Source organism: Myotis brandtii, unplaced genomic scaffold (genome assembly GCF_000412655.1).
Source record: "Myotis brandtii unplaced genomic scaffold, ASM41265v1 scaffold1405, whole genome shotgun sequence".
In the NCBI taxonomy this organism is placed as follows: domain Eukaryota; kingdom Metazoa; phylum Chordata; class Mammalia; order Chiroptera; family Vespertilionidae; genus Myotis; species Myotis brandtii.
The window spans coordinates 54,163-73,451 of record NW_005355020.1 but is presented as its reverse complement, the minus strand read 5'-3'; the positions used below and the strand labels follow the sequence as shown (position 1 = coordinate 73,451).

At 38.3% G+C, this 19,289-nt stretch overlaps 2 protein-coding genes across 2 annotated transcripts; one reads left to right on the top strand and one right to left on the bottom strand.

The window, feature by feature from the left end:
• Positions 1 to 6,742: 6,742 nt before the first annotated feature.
• LOC102247708 (olfactory receptor 52B2) lies at positions 6,743 to 7,693 on the top strand. Its single transcript, XM_005860828.1, has one exon. It carries the CDS (start codon positions 6,743 to 6,745, stop codon positions 7,691 to 7,693), a length of 951 nt encoding a protein of 316 aa, XP_005860890.1.
• Positions 7,694 to 12,397: 4,704 nt separating this feature from the next.
• LOC102247426 (olfactory receptor 52H1) lies at positions 12,398 to 13,366 on the bottom strand. Its single transcript, XM_005860827.1, has one exon. The coding sequence runs from the start codon at positions 13,364 to 13,366 to the stop codon at positions 12,398 to 12,400; it is 969 nt and encodes a 322-aa protein (XP_005860889.1).
• Between the last annotated feature and the right edge of the window lie 5,923 nt (positions 13,367 to 19,289).

Here is a 19,289-nt window from a genome sequence, read left to right as displayed (position 1 = left end):
GGGGGGGGGGGGGGGGGGGGGGAGTGGCAGAGAGAGGGGGGATATCAGAAGCAGAGCTTGAGCAGTCTTGACAGTGGTGTCTAGGACCTGCAAAGTGCTGTATCTAAAAATTCAGGTCTTTTTTTCCTTGTAACTAGGGACTTCATCTTGAATTGGAGGACTGGGATTCCAGTTACTGAAAACACATGAATGTCCCTGGAGTTGATTTGTCAATAATTAAAGAGTATTACTAGTAAGTCATAGCATCAGTCATCATAGTAATGTGGTAAAAGGAAGGCAGAGATAAAAGGGAAATTTTAGAAGATCAATTTCAAACACACAGACAGAGAGAGAGAGAGAGAGAGAGAGAGAGAATATTCACCTTGCAATCCTTTGTTACATCAAAGATCATCCAAAGTGAGAAATTTAGAAATTTAGAAATTCCTATGGATATACAGGGATCAGAACAGATAATAATTGACAAGACAGCCCATTTTACTTACTTGTTTGTTTGTTTGTTTATTTGTTTGTTTATTTAAAGTTTTACTTCCTTGGGGACAGATTTGAGAATAAAAATGCCAAAATACAAGGAGATTTCACAAGTTCTGAGTTGGTGGGAATATCCATTGCAGAAATAATGTCTCTGCTATCTCATTGGAGGGGAAGAACTGATGTTTCTCTTTCTTCCTGAAAACTTGCAGTTTATTCCAAAAATAAGGCTAACCTGGGCAACAAAACACTTACCTACACTATTGTTAAGAAATCCCACAATTGTACTTCTTATACTTACTGCAATTCTGTGAATAATAATTTTTATTAAAAATTTTTAATGTTAACATTATTTCAAGTGTCCCCCTTTGCCCACCTCCACGCACACCCGCAACCCCCTCTCTTGACCATCACCAATCTATTGTCTGTGTCCATGGGGTATGCCTGGGGTATGCATATATGTTCTTTAGCTACTCCCCTAACCTTCTTTATCCAGTCACCCCCATCTGCCTTCCCTGGGCACTGGCCTGTCTGTTCCATGTTTCTGGTTCCATTTTTTTTGTCAGATTATTTTGGTTATTAGATTCCACAATTCTTTCATCATGTTATCTTATTTCTTGAAAAAAAAAGAATAATAAAGTTGAAAGTGAACTAATATGTATTCTTAAAATCATTTATTTCAGTCACAGTGAGAGACAAACAAAAAAATGAATAGACAGCATATTTGATAACTAAATATGTGCTAGCAATGACAGAGTTATTGAAAACATATTGTTGTTTAATTTTCACAACAATACATCAGGTAAATTTCATATATTTTACAAATGTGAAACTGAATCCTCTAGAATATAGCTTATTTGATCAGGGCTAATATGCAGTAACACCAGATTTATAATAAAATTCTTACTGTCACACACACACACACACACACACACACACACACACACACACACAGAGAGATCTGCACATCACCTACCCATGATACTGCAGCCCCTAAGGCAGCCCAAAATATCCTCAGAAGAGAGTCCGTAGGAGAAACAAGCTTGACCACTATGCCATCATCAGTTTCCCCCTGATTGCCAAGCAAGCCAGGAAGAAGATAGAATACAACAATACATGTATGTTCATGTGGGTGTCAAAGCCAACAAGTGTCAGATCAAATAGGCTGTGAAGAAACTCTATGTCATGGAGTAGCCAAAGTTAACACCCTGATCAGACCTGATGAAGAAAAGAAAGCATATGTTTGACTGGCTGCCAACTATGATGCTTTGAATGATGCAAACAAAATTGGGACATCTAAACTGAGTCCAGTTGGTGAATTCTAAATATAAAAACTATTCACTGTAAAAAAAAAAAGAAGTATAAAAGTTATGGGCAATGAAATCTTTTTTAGTATGTAAATAGCTTATTCAAGAAATTATCTTGAAAGTTGGTATTGCGCTAACATGTCCTCTGCCCCAGTTTGCCATTTATTTCTTTATGCACTTACAGGTTGAGGCAGTCTGCAGGACAGCATGGAAGATGGGATTAAGAGGAAAGAACTTAGGGCAAAACACTGACTACTGGCTGCAATTTACCAAGTCCACCATTCCTCATATGTCCATGTATACATGGAGATCTTACCTGTATCATAAGTCGGAGGATTGATTGTGATGTTCTATGTAAGGCACTTTGCAAATTGTTTGGGACATTACATGACAGTAGACTTCTTAAGTTTTATCTTCTTCTAATTACTGTGCAACAGATGCTGTGGATGCAGATATGGCTAAGGTGATTTTTACAATCCTCAAGGAGATCACTGATTAGTGGGAAAAACACACACAGAAGCAGGCAATTTCAGTACAGAGTGACAAGAAATAAGAAAAAAAAAACAAGGAGCTGTGAGGACACAGTAGAGGGCTCTGATATAGTTAGGAAAGAGAGCAGGATGGTCAAAAAGTTTATACTGGAGCTGTCTTTTAAAGGAAAAATAGGAGTTTTCAAGGCAAACCATGGTAATAGAAACATGTTAGGCAGAGAGAATATTTCAAATGTGCAGAAGCAAATGAGAACATAGCGAGAGTTGGAGAACTGTCTGCACCTGGACATGCACACACCCTGGATGCGGTTGAGGCTAAGAGGGAAGGAGGAAATCAGAAGAGTTTGGGAGGTGAGCAGGAACTTGTTTCTTGTGCCTTCAAACTTGGTTGGGTCTTATTCCAAAAGCTAAGGGATGAAGGGGTTAATGGAAGGTTTCACCAGGGAGTGTGACAGAGTGAAATTGACATATTATAAAGTTCATTCTGGCTGTCATGAGGACTTCCTACTGGAATGAAGTGAAATGCACTTGGAGTAAAGCTTTAAAGACAGAAAAATTAGTTTGAGCACTTTCACTGTAGTCCAGGCAGAGATGATGTGGAGCTAGGTATGCTCAAAGGTCACAGGAATGAATTGAATAATGTTCTCTCCAGAGCTGAGAGTAACACGAGGCTAGTGAGATGCCTAGGACGCAAAATTAAGGGGGCATGGACCCTCAGGGTCTTAAGTGCTCCTTTAAGGTCTGTGCCCTAGACACCTCTATGGGCTCACTGCTCAGTACATGAACAATTAAGGTGTTATTGGCAGTGCAGCCGAAAAGGAATGAAGTATAGTATTTTCTTGACTCATTTGTCCCTGTCTGCAATTTAGCTGGGGGCAGGACCAGGCACCAAGTCCCTGAGGTCACTCCCTTCGGACTTTCCAGGAGCAATAAGTATTCTCAGGCTCATTCTGTACTGTGGGGAGTCTCCCTTCCGTGACTGAGGGAATGGATGCTGGTGAGTGAACTAGGCTGCACACATAGCTGGTGGAACATTTCCAGGGAACTCAGACACACAGACACGTAGCAGTTACTGTCACCACGCAGACTGCAAAAAGGCGTTCCTGTGTCGGTGCACTGGTCAGGTGGTCAGGAGAGGAGGTAAAGTGTACTTTTTTGACTACCTTCCCCATGCTTCTCATTCTCTGGGTCTACATCCCCCCTGCTGCCCCTGCAGTGGTTTTTCCCTACCCCTAGGTTCAGCCTCTGGTGCTCTTTCCCAGGAATAATGTCCACTTTCTCAGTGATATTTTGCAGCTGTGATGATCTCCTTCTAGTTTTCTACTCACAGACACACATATGAGGAGAACGTCAGCAGTCTGGGGCCCCTGGATGAAATAGGCTTTTTTATTAAATGTATCTTTATTGTTGATAGTATTACAGAGGTCCCCTTTGTTTTTGTTTTTTTTTTTCCCCCATTGACCCCTTCCTCCCCACACCCACCCTTCCCAAGCCTTCACCACAATAGGGTCTATTTCAAGAAAGTGTTCTAATCTTTTTTTTTTTCTTTTTTTTTCAATTCTCACCAGAGGATATTTTTCCACTGATTTTTAGAGAGAGTGGAAGAGAGAGGGAAAGACAGAAAGAAATATCGATGTAAGAGAAACACATCGACTGGTTGCCTCCTGCACACCAGAAGAACCTGCAACCGAGGTATGTGCCCTTGACTGGAATTGAACCCGGAACCCTTAGATCCGTAGGCCAGCGCTCCATCCACTGAGTCAAACCAGCTAGGGTAGAACTCCTGATCTGAGATGTGCCTGGGTGGGTAGTTTGGGGAAAGGGAGCTCTCCATAGGTTAGGGAAGTTAGGGATGCTGTGAGTGCTTCTCAAATCTTCTCTCTATGGGTGGCTAAATCCTGACTTTAACTTTTTAGTTACCTATTAAGTCTTGCCTGATACATACAGCTTCTTCTACTTTAAAAGCTTGAGACACCACATCAGAGATGTTTTGTTTGTTTTATGCCCAGCAAGTTAATCTTTGTAAGAAAAAAAAAGCCCTAGTTTTAATAACATTATTTACAGTTTTAATAACTGTAAATAACATTAGGAAGATGTCTTAATATGAAATAAAGAACAAGTATATATTGTTCCATATGTACCACTATTCTTTGGTAACTGTATCTCCCTTTTCTTTGCCCATTTATGGCACACCAAAAATTTCAAGTGCTAATAATCAATACCACACACTTCAGAGGACAACTCCTAATGCTTCATGAACCTGGAGCTAGTCCAACAGAAAATTAAATTACTGTGGACATTCCTTTAAGGATTGGTGATATGAATTAAATAACTTCTAATGAAAGTCCAAATTTTTAGCACTCAATTTAATAATGAAACAAACTTCAACAAATTATTGTCATATATTTGACAATAGTAAAATATTTTTCCATATGATAGAAAAATTCTCAGATAAAGTGATTCATTAGTTCAATGCCCAGATATAATAGTTATATTTCTACATTTTATCTACTAGGCAGCCTACCTATGAAAATATGCTATTTGTTCCACAATGACACCAAGTATAACATGTTTTTGTGATCTCGTTTTTATTTAATAATAAATGGTAAATTTTTAAACAGCATTTCTTTGGGCAGGTCTCTCTTTCTTGATACTGAATAAAAAGTGTGTTGTTTTTTGTTAATGAGAAAATTAATTTACTTTGTAATGAAGATTATTTATTAATTTTTAGGCTATTTCAAAGGTTGGGATTTTTATTTCTATCTTCTTTAAAGAGTATAGTTTGTTTCATCATAAGTTCCTTTTTCAGTGATGAAATCCATTTAGCATGAGGTAGGAGGGTTTCACAAAGTCTCTGGGAGGAGAGATTTGAGGAGATCAACTGTACTGTGTTCCCTGAAGGACAAAATTTCTTTGCTTACTAATTTTATTCAAATTCACACACACACACACACACACACAACTTTAAAAAGTTATAAATATATCTTGTCAGTTTATAGTTCCAGAGACATTGATACAAGGAACAGACTGAAAGATCTAAGAGGGGAGGGGAGTGGGGGGGACAGAAAGAGATTAACCAAAGAACATATATGCATATATGCATAGCCCATGGACACAGACAATAGTGTGATGAAGGCCTGGGATGGGTGTGGGGGGAGAGATTGAATGAAGGGGTAAATGAGAGAGGAATGTGGGACATCAGTAATACTGTCAACAATTTTAAAAATTAAATTAAAAATAAATAAAGAAATATCAAGTCTATTTTACGAAGAGTTTAAATAAGAAGTGGTTGTATCCACTTTTATTTATGATTTAATTTTTGAATTGCTCATTACTTATTTCTGATCATGCTTCTTTAAAGTAATAAAGTTGGGATGTATTAATAAAGAAGACTTTGGGATAGAAATGTAATATTTTTGAATAATCTGGGTAAACTCTAGTACAGAATCTCATCCTAACTTTCAGGACAAGTACTCACTAAGTGCTACATTGAAGCACCACTCATTCTCAAGTAGCAGCATCCCTAACTGTAGTGATAATGATAATACAACTTCAAAAATATATCTGTAATCAACAGGTAATAATTTATTAAACATAGAAACAGAAAACACTTATATCAACACCTTGGTTCACATAGACTATAACCCTATGTTATAGGCTTTTTAATATCTTATGTTATAGGATATTTATTTTATAGGCTTTGAACTCCTTTTCCCCTTTTATGCACATGTTGATGTCTTTTTGTACACATGATAGGTGATCAATAGATTCTTAATAATCAATAAATCAATAGTTGATTAGGCAACCGTGAAAAATGAGATGGAAAAATTACTAGAATTAGAGCAAGATCCACATTTCATTTATGATCTATGTAGTTATTTAAGTTTAACAAACACAATGCATCAACCTTTTGAATATGTTAAATGCCTAATTAAAAAAAAGAATAACAAAAAAAATAAAAGAATAGCAAATAAAAAGCAGTTTATTAGATAAATGTGTGTACTGGATAACAGAACTGTTGTTTAGTTCAATAAGAAACAAAACTTTGTGTTTCTATTAATTTTTTATGTCCTTTATAAAAATTCATTATTTTTTCTTGTCTTAAAATGTTTAGTCAGAGAATAAAATTGCCTATCATGAGTTTTACCATTTTGTATGACTATCATTTTAAGTTTGTGTCAATTGTGTGAGAAAATAGTGCCTACTGATAGATTGTCTTTGGAAACATCTTTTAAAAATTCTTTGATCCTACTTTGAAACTTTGGAATCTTTCTCTGCAAAACAGATCATTGCACACATTTAGGTCTGTAATTAAAACCTCTGAGTAGTTAGAAACTCATTAACTGAGATTTTCTATAGCAGATCTGAGCCCACTGAGATTTAATAAATATACACTAGTTGGGTGTGACAAACTAGCTCTTTAACGTTCTTTCTCCTTACAGATAAGTGATGAGCATTTCATACCATAATTCAAGCATGTCAGCTCCCAACTATTCCACTCTCAATTACGATATGTTTGTCCTCATTGGCATCCCTGGACTGAGGGAGCTACACATGTGGATCTCCATCCCCTTCTGCCTGATGTACCTGGTGGCCGTGGCAGGAAATGGAATCCTGATCTACGTGGTGGCAGTGGAACGCAGTCTCCATGAACCCATGTACCTCTTCCTCTCCTTGCTTGCTTTTTGGGATCTGATCCTATCCACATCCACAGTACCCAAAGCTCTGAGCATCTTCTGGTTTGATGACGTGGACATCTCCTTTGGAGGTTGTGTAACCCAGCTCTTCTTTATGCATTTTGCCTTTGTAGTGGAGTCAGGCATTCTCTTGGCCATGGCTTTTGACCGCTATGTAGCCATCTGCTACCCACTAAGGTATACCACCATTCTTAGCCATGGTGTCATTGGCAAAATAGGGGGTGCTGTAGTGCTCAGGGGTTTTGCAACTGTTTTCCCTATTGTCTTCCTTGTGAAACGCCTGCCCTTCTGCCGGACAAACATCATTGCCCACACATTCTGTGAACACATGGGGCTGGCAAAGCTGGCTTGTGCTGATATCACCATCAATATTTGGTATGGAATCTCTGTGCCATTGCTCAGTGTTATGCTAGATATGGTGACAATCGTCGTCTCCTATGGGCTTATTCTGCAGGCAGTCTTCAGGCTGCCATCCCATGATGCTCGGATGAAAGCGCTGAGCACCTGTGGTTCCCATGTCTGTGTCATCCTCATGTTCTACCTTCCAGGGATTTTCACTGTCATTGCTCAGCGCTTTGGCAGAAAAATCCCCAAGCATGTCCACATCCTGCTGGCCAATCTGTATGTTCTTGTTCCCCCCATGATGAACCCAGTTATCTATGGAGTAAAGACCAAACAAATTCGTGAACGAGTGGCCCTTGTATTTTCTTCAAAAGGGAAGTATTGCTGAGTTTGACTGGGTAGCACTGTGGTTTCTTATAGGCCAGAAGGAAAGGTCCTATTAGAAAAGAGGAAAAACAGTTTTCATTCAGGATAGACTGTACTTGCTGTGAAATTAGTCTATTTTTTTTTAGGGATGATCGAAATTGCATGAGTTCCTTATCTCAGAGGTAACTAGGTTCCTGAAAATCAGAGTATTAACAAACTTCTATTTTTGCATGCCCATAAGGTTCTGCAGTATTTAATAACATAACATCTCTATTTCTATCTGCTATTCAAATTTTAGATCTCTGAGTCCTCCCCAACAGCTATGATGAATATAAATTAGAATGAGTAAACACCAACATTGTGTACAAATTGGGGAAACACCAAGGCTCCCTTCTAGCTCATCTTATTCACAAAAGACTTGACAGTCTTGTTATACAAATGTGCATACCTGGTCATGCGAGATAGCACCATGCACACAAATGAAATTACATTTACTGCTGTAAGTACATGGTTTTGGAAGATTAAAAAAAGTACAAGATAATTAAGTAAAGCATTGGGAGATATAATCTGCCTTGGATGCTGGGTGTCCTATACAGCCCTCCTCTTTTTAAACTTTTTAACATCTATCTTACAGGATTGTTGTATGAAGATCCAATAAAAGAGTAGATGCTAAAGCACTTCAGAAACTATAAAATTCTGTACAAATGTGTTGTGTCACTGTCATTAATGTCATTATGTTCTCTGGTATGAGCTTTCACCCTCCTTATGGTCAAAGGTTAAGAACAAACAAAGCAAAAACCCTGTCCTTTGTCTACGACAAAGTCCTTCTAGCTCCCTCCTTCTTTATTTTCCCACCAGGGTTCATCTACCTACAGTGAAGCAGCCTATCAGATGTGCATTATCCACTTTATTTATTTATTTTTAAAATATATTTTATTGATTTTTTTTATAGAGAGGAAGGGAGAGGGATAGAGAGTTAGAAACATCAATCAGAGAGAAACATCGATCAGCTGCCTCCTGCACACTCCCTACTGGGAATTTGCCCTCAACCAAGGTACATGGCCTTGACTGGAATCTAACCTGGGACTCTTTAGTCCTCAGGCCGGTGCTCAATCCACTGAGCCAAACCAGTTAGGTTGCATCACCCATTAAGACAGAGGATGACACAGACAGGCATAATTCAGGTGCAGGTACTCAATCCTTCAAAATCCCCTATGGAAATTTTCAAAGAAATTTTACCTTGCTCCATAACCATGGAACTTCTTTCTTTTCAGCTGTCTGCTCAGATTTCTGGCCTATTGTGGGATGTAGAGAAAATACATTTTTGTGTTTTTCCAAAGTCGGACTTTCTGAATAAATTTTGTCAAAATCTTGGAATCCTGAGCTAAGACCAGGTTTTTGGAAATTAACGAATAACTATAGTGAATGAGATAACTATAGATAGTGAGAGGACTCCAGAGAGATTAACTAAACTCCAGAAGCATGGAGACTTGGCTGGGTTTTAGAGATAAAGACAATGGTCTTATCTTTTCCCCAAAGAGATTTATTTCCCGTCAGTCTCCGAAGAAACTTTCTCAGAAGAAGGGAAGGTAGAGCAGGAGCAGTCTCTCTGGATTTTATAATCAGAGAAAATACAGTTCTCCTAATTTCTTGACTTTATATTCATATGACATTTGACCTGGACTTCATTGTATAGCCCTGGAGCTAAGAATTGGGTGTGAGGGACCACACAATTATTATTTGCTTTTTATGTGAATAATGATAATCTGTCCCTGATCCAGAATACTTGTGTACATTCAGGATAAAATTGATAACATGAATATTTAAGACCCAACATGGGATCATTTCAAACTTCCAGTATAAATAGTCTTCTCAACCCTGTAAGTCTTGGGTGGCTGCCGTCCCTATGCCCATCCTTGTCTCTCCTTCCCACTCTATTCCCTGTAGCCACATAAATACACATACCTAAATTAGCCTATCTAAATCACAGTAATGTGTTCCTCCCCCATCCCAACAATATCATCAGGCTTAGGTATATGAAGGGTCATTGGGGGAAAAATGACCAGGGAACATAAAAGTCACAGGTCAGAAGAAAAGAGCCCAGTAGTGGCTGAAGCTCAAGTTCTAAGTTAAGACATCATGACCAGGGCCACACCCAGGCTGGTGAGTGAACTTCAAAAGCCAGTGGTGTGCTGGTGAATGCTTAATAACTAACTTTTGGGGGTTTGATTTGAAGATTTGCTGAGTCACAATGTGTAGACACTTCCACTATGACTGATTTCAAGTGACTTCCTGGCAAAATTCTTAAAAATTTAACACTTTGCTCTTATGAGTCAGTATGAAAAGCTCCAGCACATCACTGATTGCAGCTCTTATTAGGCCTGACATACTGAGATTAGGGTGAGCCTGAAAATTTCAGCGCTGGTTTAACTCAGATGTGAAGGACTGAAGTCAATATAGAGAAATCCTGCCTCACTGAGAGGTAGGATTATGAGTGGATAAGAACAGAGACTTTGGAATCAGGCACACTTATTACTATAGGCTCTTCATATATAATTTGCATATATTGAGCATATTTTTAAACGTCTTTATTAAGGTAAGATTCACATAACATAAAATTCACCATTTTAACCATTTTACCATGTGTAATTTACTGGTTTTTAGTACATTTACAATGTTGTACAACTAATGCCACTATCTAATTGCAGAACATTTTCATCACCCTTAAAACAAACCCCATACTCATTAAGCACTCTTTTTTAAAATATATTTTTATTTATTTCAGAGAGGAATGGAGAAGGAGAGAGAGAAATAGAAACATCAATGATGAGAGAGAATAATTGATCGGCTGTGTCCTGCATGCCCCACACTGGGGATAGAGCCCACAACCTGGGCATGTACCCACACAGCGAATTGAACTGTGACCTCCAGGTTCATAGTTCGACACTCAACCACTGAGCCATGCTGGCTGGGCTAAGCAGTCACTCTTTATTTGACCTTCCACCAATAACCTGGCAACACTAATTAACTTTCTGTCAGTATGGATGTGCCTTTTCTTGAACTTTTGACAAAAACGGAACCATACAATATGTCAGCCTTTTGTGACGGCTTTTTTCACTTAGCATGATGTAAGGTCAGTGCAAGCAATAAATATTTAGCACCAATCATGTGATAAAGGTCTTTGAAGATATGTTAGAATTTTGGGGTTTTATTCTAAGCAAGATGAGTAACTGTTCAATGATGTTCAATGATTTTAAGTAAAGGACTGACATAATCTAGTTGAAGTTTAGAGTAATAGCACTCTAGTTTTTGAGTGAAAAATTAGATGGGAGAGAAAAAAGTGAAGATAGCAAATTCTTAAAGGAGGCTGCTGAGAAAAATCCATGGCAGAGATAAAGTAGTGATCACATTTTAATGTGAAACATAAATGAATTTAAGGATATTAAGAAGGCATAATCAATAGTAAATTAAGTTTGAAATAATTAAAGAAAATAAATAAATAAATACATAAACAAACAGATTTTTGACATGAGAAACTAGTTGACTTTTGTACCATTTAGTTAATATAGAGAGAATGTGTTGATGTGTTGATCATGAAGAAAGGAAGAGAAACAGATGGTATTTTTTTCATGTAGATTTTGAAAATGGGATAGTCAAGAGAAGTTATCAAATAGAGAATTAACTATGTAGGACAGAGAAAGAATTGGGAGTGGGCTTTATTTAGACTTTTCACTATACTGATGATTATTGAATTTATGAGTTGACTGTATGTTAGACAAATTTAACCTCACAACAAGACTATGAGTTAAGTACCAGCTTTTCTTTTATTTTAAGGAGAGAAAATTGAAACATGATACAGGGACCAAAGAAAGAGTAAAAATTTTGTGCATTTATGTTTTTGATGGTAGAAAATTAGGATACTTCCATCTGATGCCTATCATTTTCTTGAGACTTGAATAATTCTTACCTCTCTTTCTTTAATTCTATCAATTATTTTCTCCAAGAGAAATGAAGTCTTGAAATTTATAACCATTGGATCCATTATTGGAGGGCTTTCTGCTAGTGATTTACATAAGAAACTCTATTTTGTGTTGTCATTGTGGTTTCTATTTTATTTTTCAATTACAGTCAACATTCAACATTACTTTATATTAGTTTCAAGTGTACAGCATAATGGTTAGGCAATTATGTAATTTACAAAGTGATCCCCACCCATAATTTTAGCAGCCATCTGACATCATGCATAGTTATTACAATATTATTGACTGTGTTCCCTATGCTGGTTTTTGCATCCCCATGACTATTTTTTAACAACCTATTTGTACTTCTTAATCCCATATTTTTCACCAAGCCCCCAGCCCCTCTCCTATCAGGCAAATATCAGTTTGTTCTCTGCATCTATGAGTCTGTTTCTGTTTTGTTTATTTATTTTGTTCTTTATATTTTAGTTATTACAATATTATTGACTGTGTTCCCTATGCTGATTTTTGCATTCCCATGACTATTTTTTAACTACCTATTTGTACTTTTTAATCCCATATTTTTCACCAAGCCCCCAGCCCCGCTCCTATCAGGCAACTATCAGTTTGTTCCCTGCATCTGTTTTATTTATTTTGTTCTTTATATTTCACATATAAGTGAAATCATATGGTATTTGTTTTTCTCTGTCTGAAAAATAAATTATATTAAATAAATATAATTACTTGACTTTTCACAATCTCATTTTCTATGTCCTCATCCCCAGGTCACTGTTCCCTTTAGGAAAGAGTAGAAGGACAACCTTGTTCCTGATCTGCTTTGTTTTTACACCATAAATGATGGGATTGAGTGCAGGAGGGATTGCTACATAGAGATTAGCAAACATGATGTGAAAGGCGAGAGAGATGTTGTGGCCGAAGCGATGTGTAAGGGCAGAGAACAAGGCTGATGTGTAGAATATGAGAATGACACTGACATGAGACCCACAGGTGCTGAGAGCTTTCTGGCGGGCATCTCTAGACGGAAGGTGAAAAACAGCACGAAGAATGAGAGTGTAGGAAATACCAATGAGGATCAGGTCTGACATAATCGCCATTAGAGGCATAGTAAAGCCATACCAGATATTGATGGAGATACTAGCACAGGAGAGCCGGGCCACCGCTATGTGCTCACAGTATGTGTGAGGGATGGTACGTGTCCTGCAGAAGGGCAAACGCTTCACCAGGAAAACAACAGGCAAAATGATACTAAAGCTCCGACCAACAATGCCTACCAAGATCTTGACAATTGTTCTAGGTGTCAAGACACTGCTGTACCTCAAGGGGGAGCAAATGGCCAGGTAGCGATCAAATGCCATACCCAATAATATGGCTGAGTCCAGAAAGAAGCTGAAGTGGAGAAAGAACAACTGGGTGAGGCAGCCAGAAAATGTGATTTTCTGAGCTTTCAACCATAATATGCCAAGCATTTTGGGGACACATGTATTGCACAATATGAGGTCTGTAGAGGCCAACATGGAGAGGAAGAAGAACATGGGTTCATGGAGGCTGCGGTCCATAGTGATGAGGTAGAGAAGAATGCCATTACCTGCAAGGGCCACAAGATAGATGGTACAGAAAGGAATTCCAATCCAGATGTGAAACTGCTCTAGGCCTGGGATCCCCACCAAAATGAAGGAGTCTGGATTAAAAGTTGTCAAATTCAATGTGGTCATCATGTTGATTGTCATTCCCTGAGGACAAAATACCACATTTAATTCTGGGGACTGACTGTTCACAAAATCCTTTTTTAAGTCTTTTCCATCACTGGGATACCTCCTGTCCTATCTCTTAACAAACACTAGAAGAAAAAATGCAATCTACTTCTTCTCACAACCTCTACAGCATTTACTAAAAGTTTCCCCAAAACCTTAATTATTACCCATGTATAAATATTACCTTACCATAACTGTATTATTACTATATTGGAACCATGTCCCACTAGAACTATGACCTAGGAGCATATTGGTCCTTTGTTGTCAATTAAAATTCCAAGGTTGTCTTGCTCTCACCAAATAACTCAGTTTGAGGTTTCTCAAAGATGTATTAAATATCCTACTTGACACAAATCTAAAGAATATCCATTTAAATAAATAAGGGGCCATGTGTTAATTAAAAAATCTGCATTTTTTTAATGCCAATGTATCACTAGGACTCAATCTACTACTGCTCAGAATTTACTCCCACCTCTTCAATATCTGGAAGACAATCTATCTAAATATTCTTTTTCAACTCATAAATAGTGTTCCAAGGCTCATTATCTTCTTCTACCTGCCAACTTCCTGATCAGCTACCCCATATGTCATCACATTGTTCTCCCACTGCTAGAACATAGTGATCTGAGAGTTGGTGGTAACCCTTCTTCCTCCTTCAGCCCCTATCTCTCATCTTCCAGCTCTTATGATCCTTATTTGAAATCCCTGTTTGATCGGCCTACTTCTTTTCTTCTCTACTTCCTCATCTACTCAAATCATCTTACTCACTAATTGGAACCATAGAATAAGACTTTTGGTTCTATCCTGGCTGGTGTGGCTCAGTTGTTTGAGCATCATCCCATGCACCAAGAAGAAACCAGTTCCATTCCTGGTCAGGGCACATGCCAGGGTTGTGGGCTTGATCCCCAGTAGGGGGCCTGCAGGAGGCAGCCAACCAGTGTTTCTCTCTCCCGCTCCCTTCCTCTCTCTAAAATCAATAAAAACACTTTTTAAAAAAGAATTTTGGTTCTTTCAATATATTGCAAACCCTTCTCTTCTGATGCTACCATATTGATCTCTTTAAAATATAAAATTACCAAAACACTCACATTGCTTAAAAGCATGTAATTGCACCTGTTGTGCCAACAATTATTTTTATTTCCTATTTTACAGTCAATACCTTCCCTATATAGAGTGGTACTACCTATATGAATGTGTCTCACATTCTTCCCTAAAATGTATTCATAGAGGACTCCCCTTATTTCTCCATCATTCCTACACCCCATTGCTTGTATTGCTGCTTTTTCCTTAGATGCAATCTTGTCTTTTCTCACTATGACTAAATTCTACTCATTGCTCTGACCCTGACAAGTGTTAATGTCTCCAGGAAACTTTCTCCAGTTTTACTAAACCATGTCTCTATTGCCCTGCTTGTGCAATCGCAGTTCTTTTTTAAAATATATCTTTACTTTTGAAAGTATTACAGATATCCCACTTTAATCCCTCCACCCCAAACCTACCTCCCAGGCCTTCACCACACTATCATCTGTGTTCATGGGTTATACATATATTTACCAAACAATCAGATGTTTGTATTAAGCTTCGCATTATTTTTACTATTCTCTTGAAGTCTTTTTCCCAGATATGTGGCCAACCCTGCATTAATGATTAAGAACTCTTCTTGAGAATATAATTTCTGTCTCCATGTGTTTCTTCCAGCATGGAAAAAGGCAAGATTTCACATAGAATAACCAGTAATACAGTCTCAGTAGAAAACTGATATTTCAAGTCAGTCACTGCTGAAAATATATATATATATATTCCCTTGGCTTATTGACTCTTCTTCCATCTTCAAAGGTAATAACAGTAGATTTAATCTTCCTCTAAACTTTTTAGAAATGTGACTTCATATCTCTCTGACTCTAAACTTTTCTATTTCCTTCTTCTGCTTTTAAAGACCATTGTGATTACACTGGAATCACCCAGATAATTCAGTATAATACCTTTATTTTAAATCAGCTGATTATCTACATAAATTTTCTTTGCCATATAAATAACATGTACAGGTTCCAGAGATTTGGTTGTGTATATCTTTGAGGGGCTATATTATTCTGCCGACCACAAGGTCCTTTAACACTGCCTGTTCTTTCTCATTCTGCTTTCCCAAGACTTCTCCCACTATCACCATTACCACATTCAGATAATACTCACAGACAACTAGTTTTGATGTTGGTGCTGGGTTAGAAAGCCAGTAGATGGCTGGAAGAGGATAACTCCAGGATGAGAACAGAGATACAGAAGGGAACATAACACAACTGGGGGGTGGGGTGGGGGGAACATAGAAAAAGAAAGAAGGAAAGGGTACGGAGCAGGTGAGGCACAGGGAGAAAGACATTTAATTCTAGCTGGGGATGAGACACACCTGCAGAGCATAGCCTTTTTATCTTTTATTGGTTTTCTCAGGGGATGAAGAGGCTGAAAAATGAGGGGCCTAAAACCTAGAGGGATTCCAGGGACTCTACTCCCCAGTCAATATCATCAGTATTTATAATAAATGTTTACATTAACATTTTTTTTTAATCTTAATCACATGCACATGGGATATGATTCAGAGTTTTAGACTCAGGAGAGAAACCAGGGAGTGCTGAGATTCTTCAGGGTATGGCCTATGTCGATGAGTCATTTATAGACACTGTAGCTAGGCTCCAGGTTACTTGGAAGAATGGTGTGCTGGTGACCCTTTAAATTCTGGATCCCATGAGATAGTTATGTGAATATTTGGAGATAAGACAGTCGATTGTTTAGGGACACTGATGAGTTCCATGTGATATGGTTGTTGGGCAGATATGAGTATCAGGCTTTCAATGCCCTCCCATTTTGATGCATTCAGTTCCCCAGCCCCAACTCCTCCATCAGGTGAGGGTTTTTCTGGATTGTTATATCATACTAGAGGCCCGGTGCACAACACTCATGCACTGGAGGGGGTGGTCCCTCAGCCCAGCCTGCGCCCTCTCACAGTCTGGGACATCCTCCAAGGGGTTCTTAGCAATGCCTCAGAGGCAGGAGAGGCTCCTGCCACCACCGTTACGCTTGCCAGCCCAGCTTCTGGCTGAGCAGCATTCCCCCTGTGGGAGCACACCGATCACCAGGGGGCAGCTCCTGCTTTGAGCATCTGCCCCCTGGTGGTCAGTGCACGTCATAGTGACCAGTCGTTCTGCTGTTTGGTCAATTGGCATACTAGGGTTTTATTATATAGTATTCTATTTCACTGAATGGGCTTTCTAGTCTCTACTTGTCATTACATTGAGATACTTTTTGAACCGAAGAAACTCAGTGATTTCTGAACAAGATGTATAAAATTAAATCTTTACATAAATCACTTCCTTAGGCCACTGCATATTCATTGAATGCTTACCATGTGACTAGAAAGGTATGTTTAACATCCAGCTGCTTATGGCAGAAACCTAAGTTATTCTTAATATTATCACTTCCTTATTCTCCTTTCATTTTATTGATTTTGTTCTTGTATTGCCACTCCTCCCCCAAAATACTATAGATCTCAGTGTTTTACATAGGTTTTTCATTTGTGGATTGTCTTTCTAACTGTGTAACAAATACATAAAACAAAGCAAGTTTTGCATCTGCAGAAAGAGCTGAAGATACATTATAATTTTGTGATGCTAACTACTCTTTCCATTTTACTGAACCAGACCAAGTCCAGAATGCCTCAGAGCAAAATAGACCAGAGTTTTAAAGATGGTTGTACACCAATTAGCTTGGTATATCAACTGTGGCAGATAAAAATGGGTAAAATAAACTTCTATTTCCCTAAAATTATATTTATTATTTTGCCTGGCTGTGTGAGTGAGTGCTCAGATCTCTGAGCTCCTTACATGAAACTGACTTTCTCTCATTTCAACAAGTCAGAGTTGGAATTTCATGGGAAAAAGTCACATTGAGCACCCATTCCGACAATATGAAAGAAAAAATTTAACACTTTAAAACAAAAACACACAAAAAGCCATTTTAAAAATTGAAGTAATATAACAATGGATTGAAAACTAAACTGCCATAGTCAAGAGGAGCCTACATAGACATGACAACTAAAAGTAAAGAGATTTCCTGAGTGGGACTCTGGAATAGCAAAAGGACATGTGGTAGTGACCATGGTTGAACAGCCTAATGAATATACTGAAAGCTATTTCAGAAAGGAAACTTTTTCTCAATTAACAAACAGACCCACAAAATTAAGTAAGGTCTGGCTCAGAGAGGGGAGTCATTCTCATTTTAGAAGAACCTGAGCAGATTGATACTATTTTCTATCTTCTGAATACTAGTCTTTAGTTTCTTGGTTTCTGCTCTGGTTCTAGTAATCTAGTTTCCATCTTATCCCTCATCTCAAATTCTCCAAAGCATTACCACCACTATTTATCTTTATCTTATTTGTGAAATCCTTTCACATTCATTGTCTCAGTTGGCTCTCACAATATCCTCTCTCTCTCTCTCTCTCTCTCTCTCTCTCTCTCTCTTTCTCTCTTTCACACACACACACACACACATACACACACACACATACACACACACACAATTGTTTTAAACCCAACTGCAATGGGACTGTCTATAAAGCCTCCCCAACAAATACCAGGAAGAATTATTCTTCTGGTCTCTGGACTCCCACAGCATTCTGTACCCACTGCTGTATTATAATTACTGGTCATAGTAAGGGGACATTGACCTGAAATTCTGACCCAAAGAACAGATAAATCCAGGCTTATCAAATTTTTGAATAAGACTGGGGTGATAATTTCCATATATCCTTTCTGTTAGGATGACATATAAATATGATAGATCTTGGGATTAGTGAAAGGATAAAGAGAAAGCAATGAGGTAAAAAAAGAAAAAGAAAAAAAAACTAGGGATTTAAAAATAAACTCTAGACAGGTGATAAGTGAAAGAAGCCTGAAAGAAAAATGCTATAGGAAGGACAATGGGGAGAAAGAGTGGGAGTGAATGTATGGAGGGTAATATTGAAATGGGAAATGCAAAAGCAAGGTCAATGAAAATTTTTAGGCTAAGAGCCTCTGAGTTGGTGCTGACCACCCCCCGTAGATGCTCAGAGTGTCTAACAATATATCTGTTCCATCTGGCTCTTTGCCAAAACATATCCCTATGCGCCTTAAATTCCCATTTGAACAAAGGCAGATTTGCCCAAGTGGTGGAGGAGGAATTTGTAGCTGAGGGAAGGAAATATAAAAAGAGGGAGGGGAATCTCTGCTCCCAAAGGACAGGAGGAAATAAACATCGTATGAAGCAAGACCTGAGATTCAATTCTATATATTAAGGAAGTTAAGCTGTGTGTGAAATATTGAACTGAGACACTGTGAGTCTGAGAAGGTGGCATCGAGGAGGTAAGTCTAGGTCAGAAATTTTCAGGATGGAGAGGAGATTATAGATGTGGAGGAATTGATAGGAAATAAGTACCAGATGAATGGACAGCTCTATAGCAATGTTCAAGGAAGGGTGGAGGGCTAAATAATTATCTAGGTTGTCTGGATTGAACTGTGTTTTCCTGAAGAGTGGGATGGGAGAAGGGCAGTTTGGAGGGTTACTTCCCTGGTGAGGATGGGGAGATTGATGAGTAGGTGATTGAAAGAGCATCTGCCCCCTGGTGGTCAGTGCACCGTCATACTTGGCTCCTAAGGAGGATGTAAGAATCATAAATAACATAGAGGTTCTATCCTCAGACACTGAGGAACAACAGAAAGAACAGTTATTCTACTGCATTTGAGGGACAACTTATAAAGAACAAGGTTTCTGGATGGTGAAGTCAGATAAATGATTGAAAGACAGATGGGAAAATGAATTCACTGGACTAGAAGGGATAGTTTTTCTGGTAATTTTTCCAAAG

Coding starts and splice junctions, on each gene's coding strand:
- LOC102247708 (XM_005860828.1), top strand. CDS start 6,743: ATGTCAGCTCCCAACTATTCCACTCTCAATTACGATATGTTTGTCCTC.
- LOC102247426 (XM_005860827.1), bottom strand. CDS start 13,366: ATGATGACCACATTGAATTTGACAACTTTTAATCCAGACTCCTTCATT.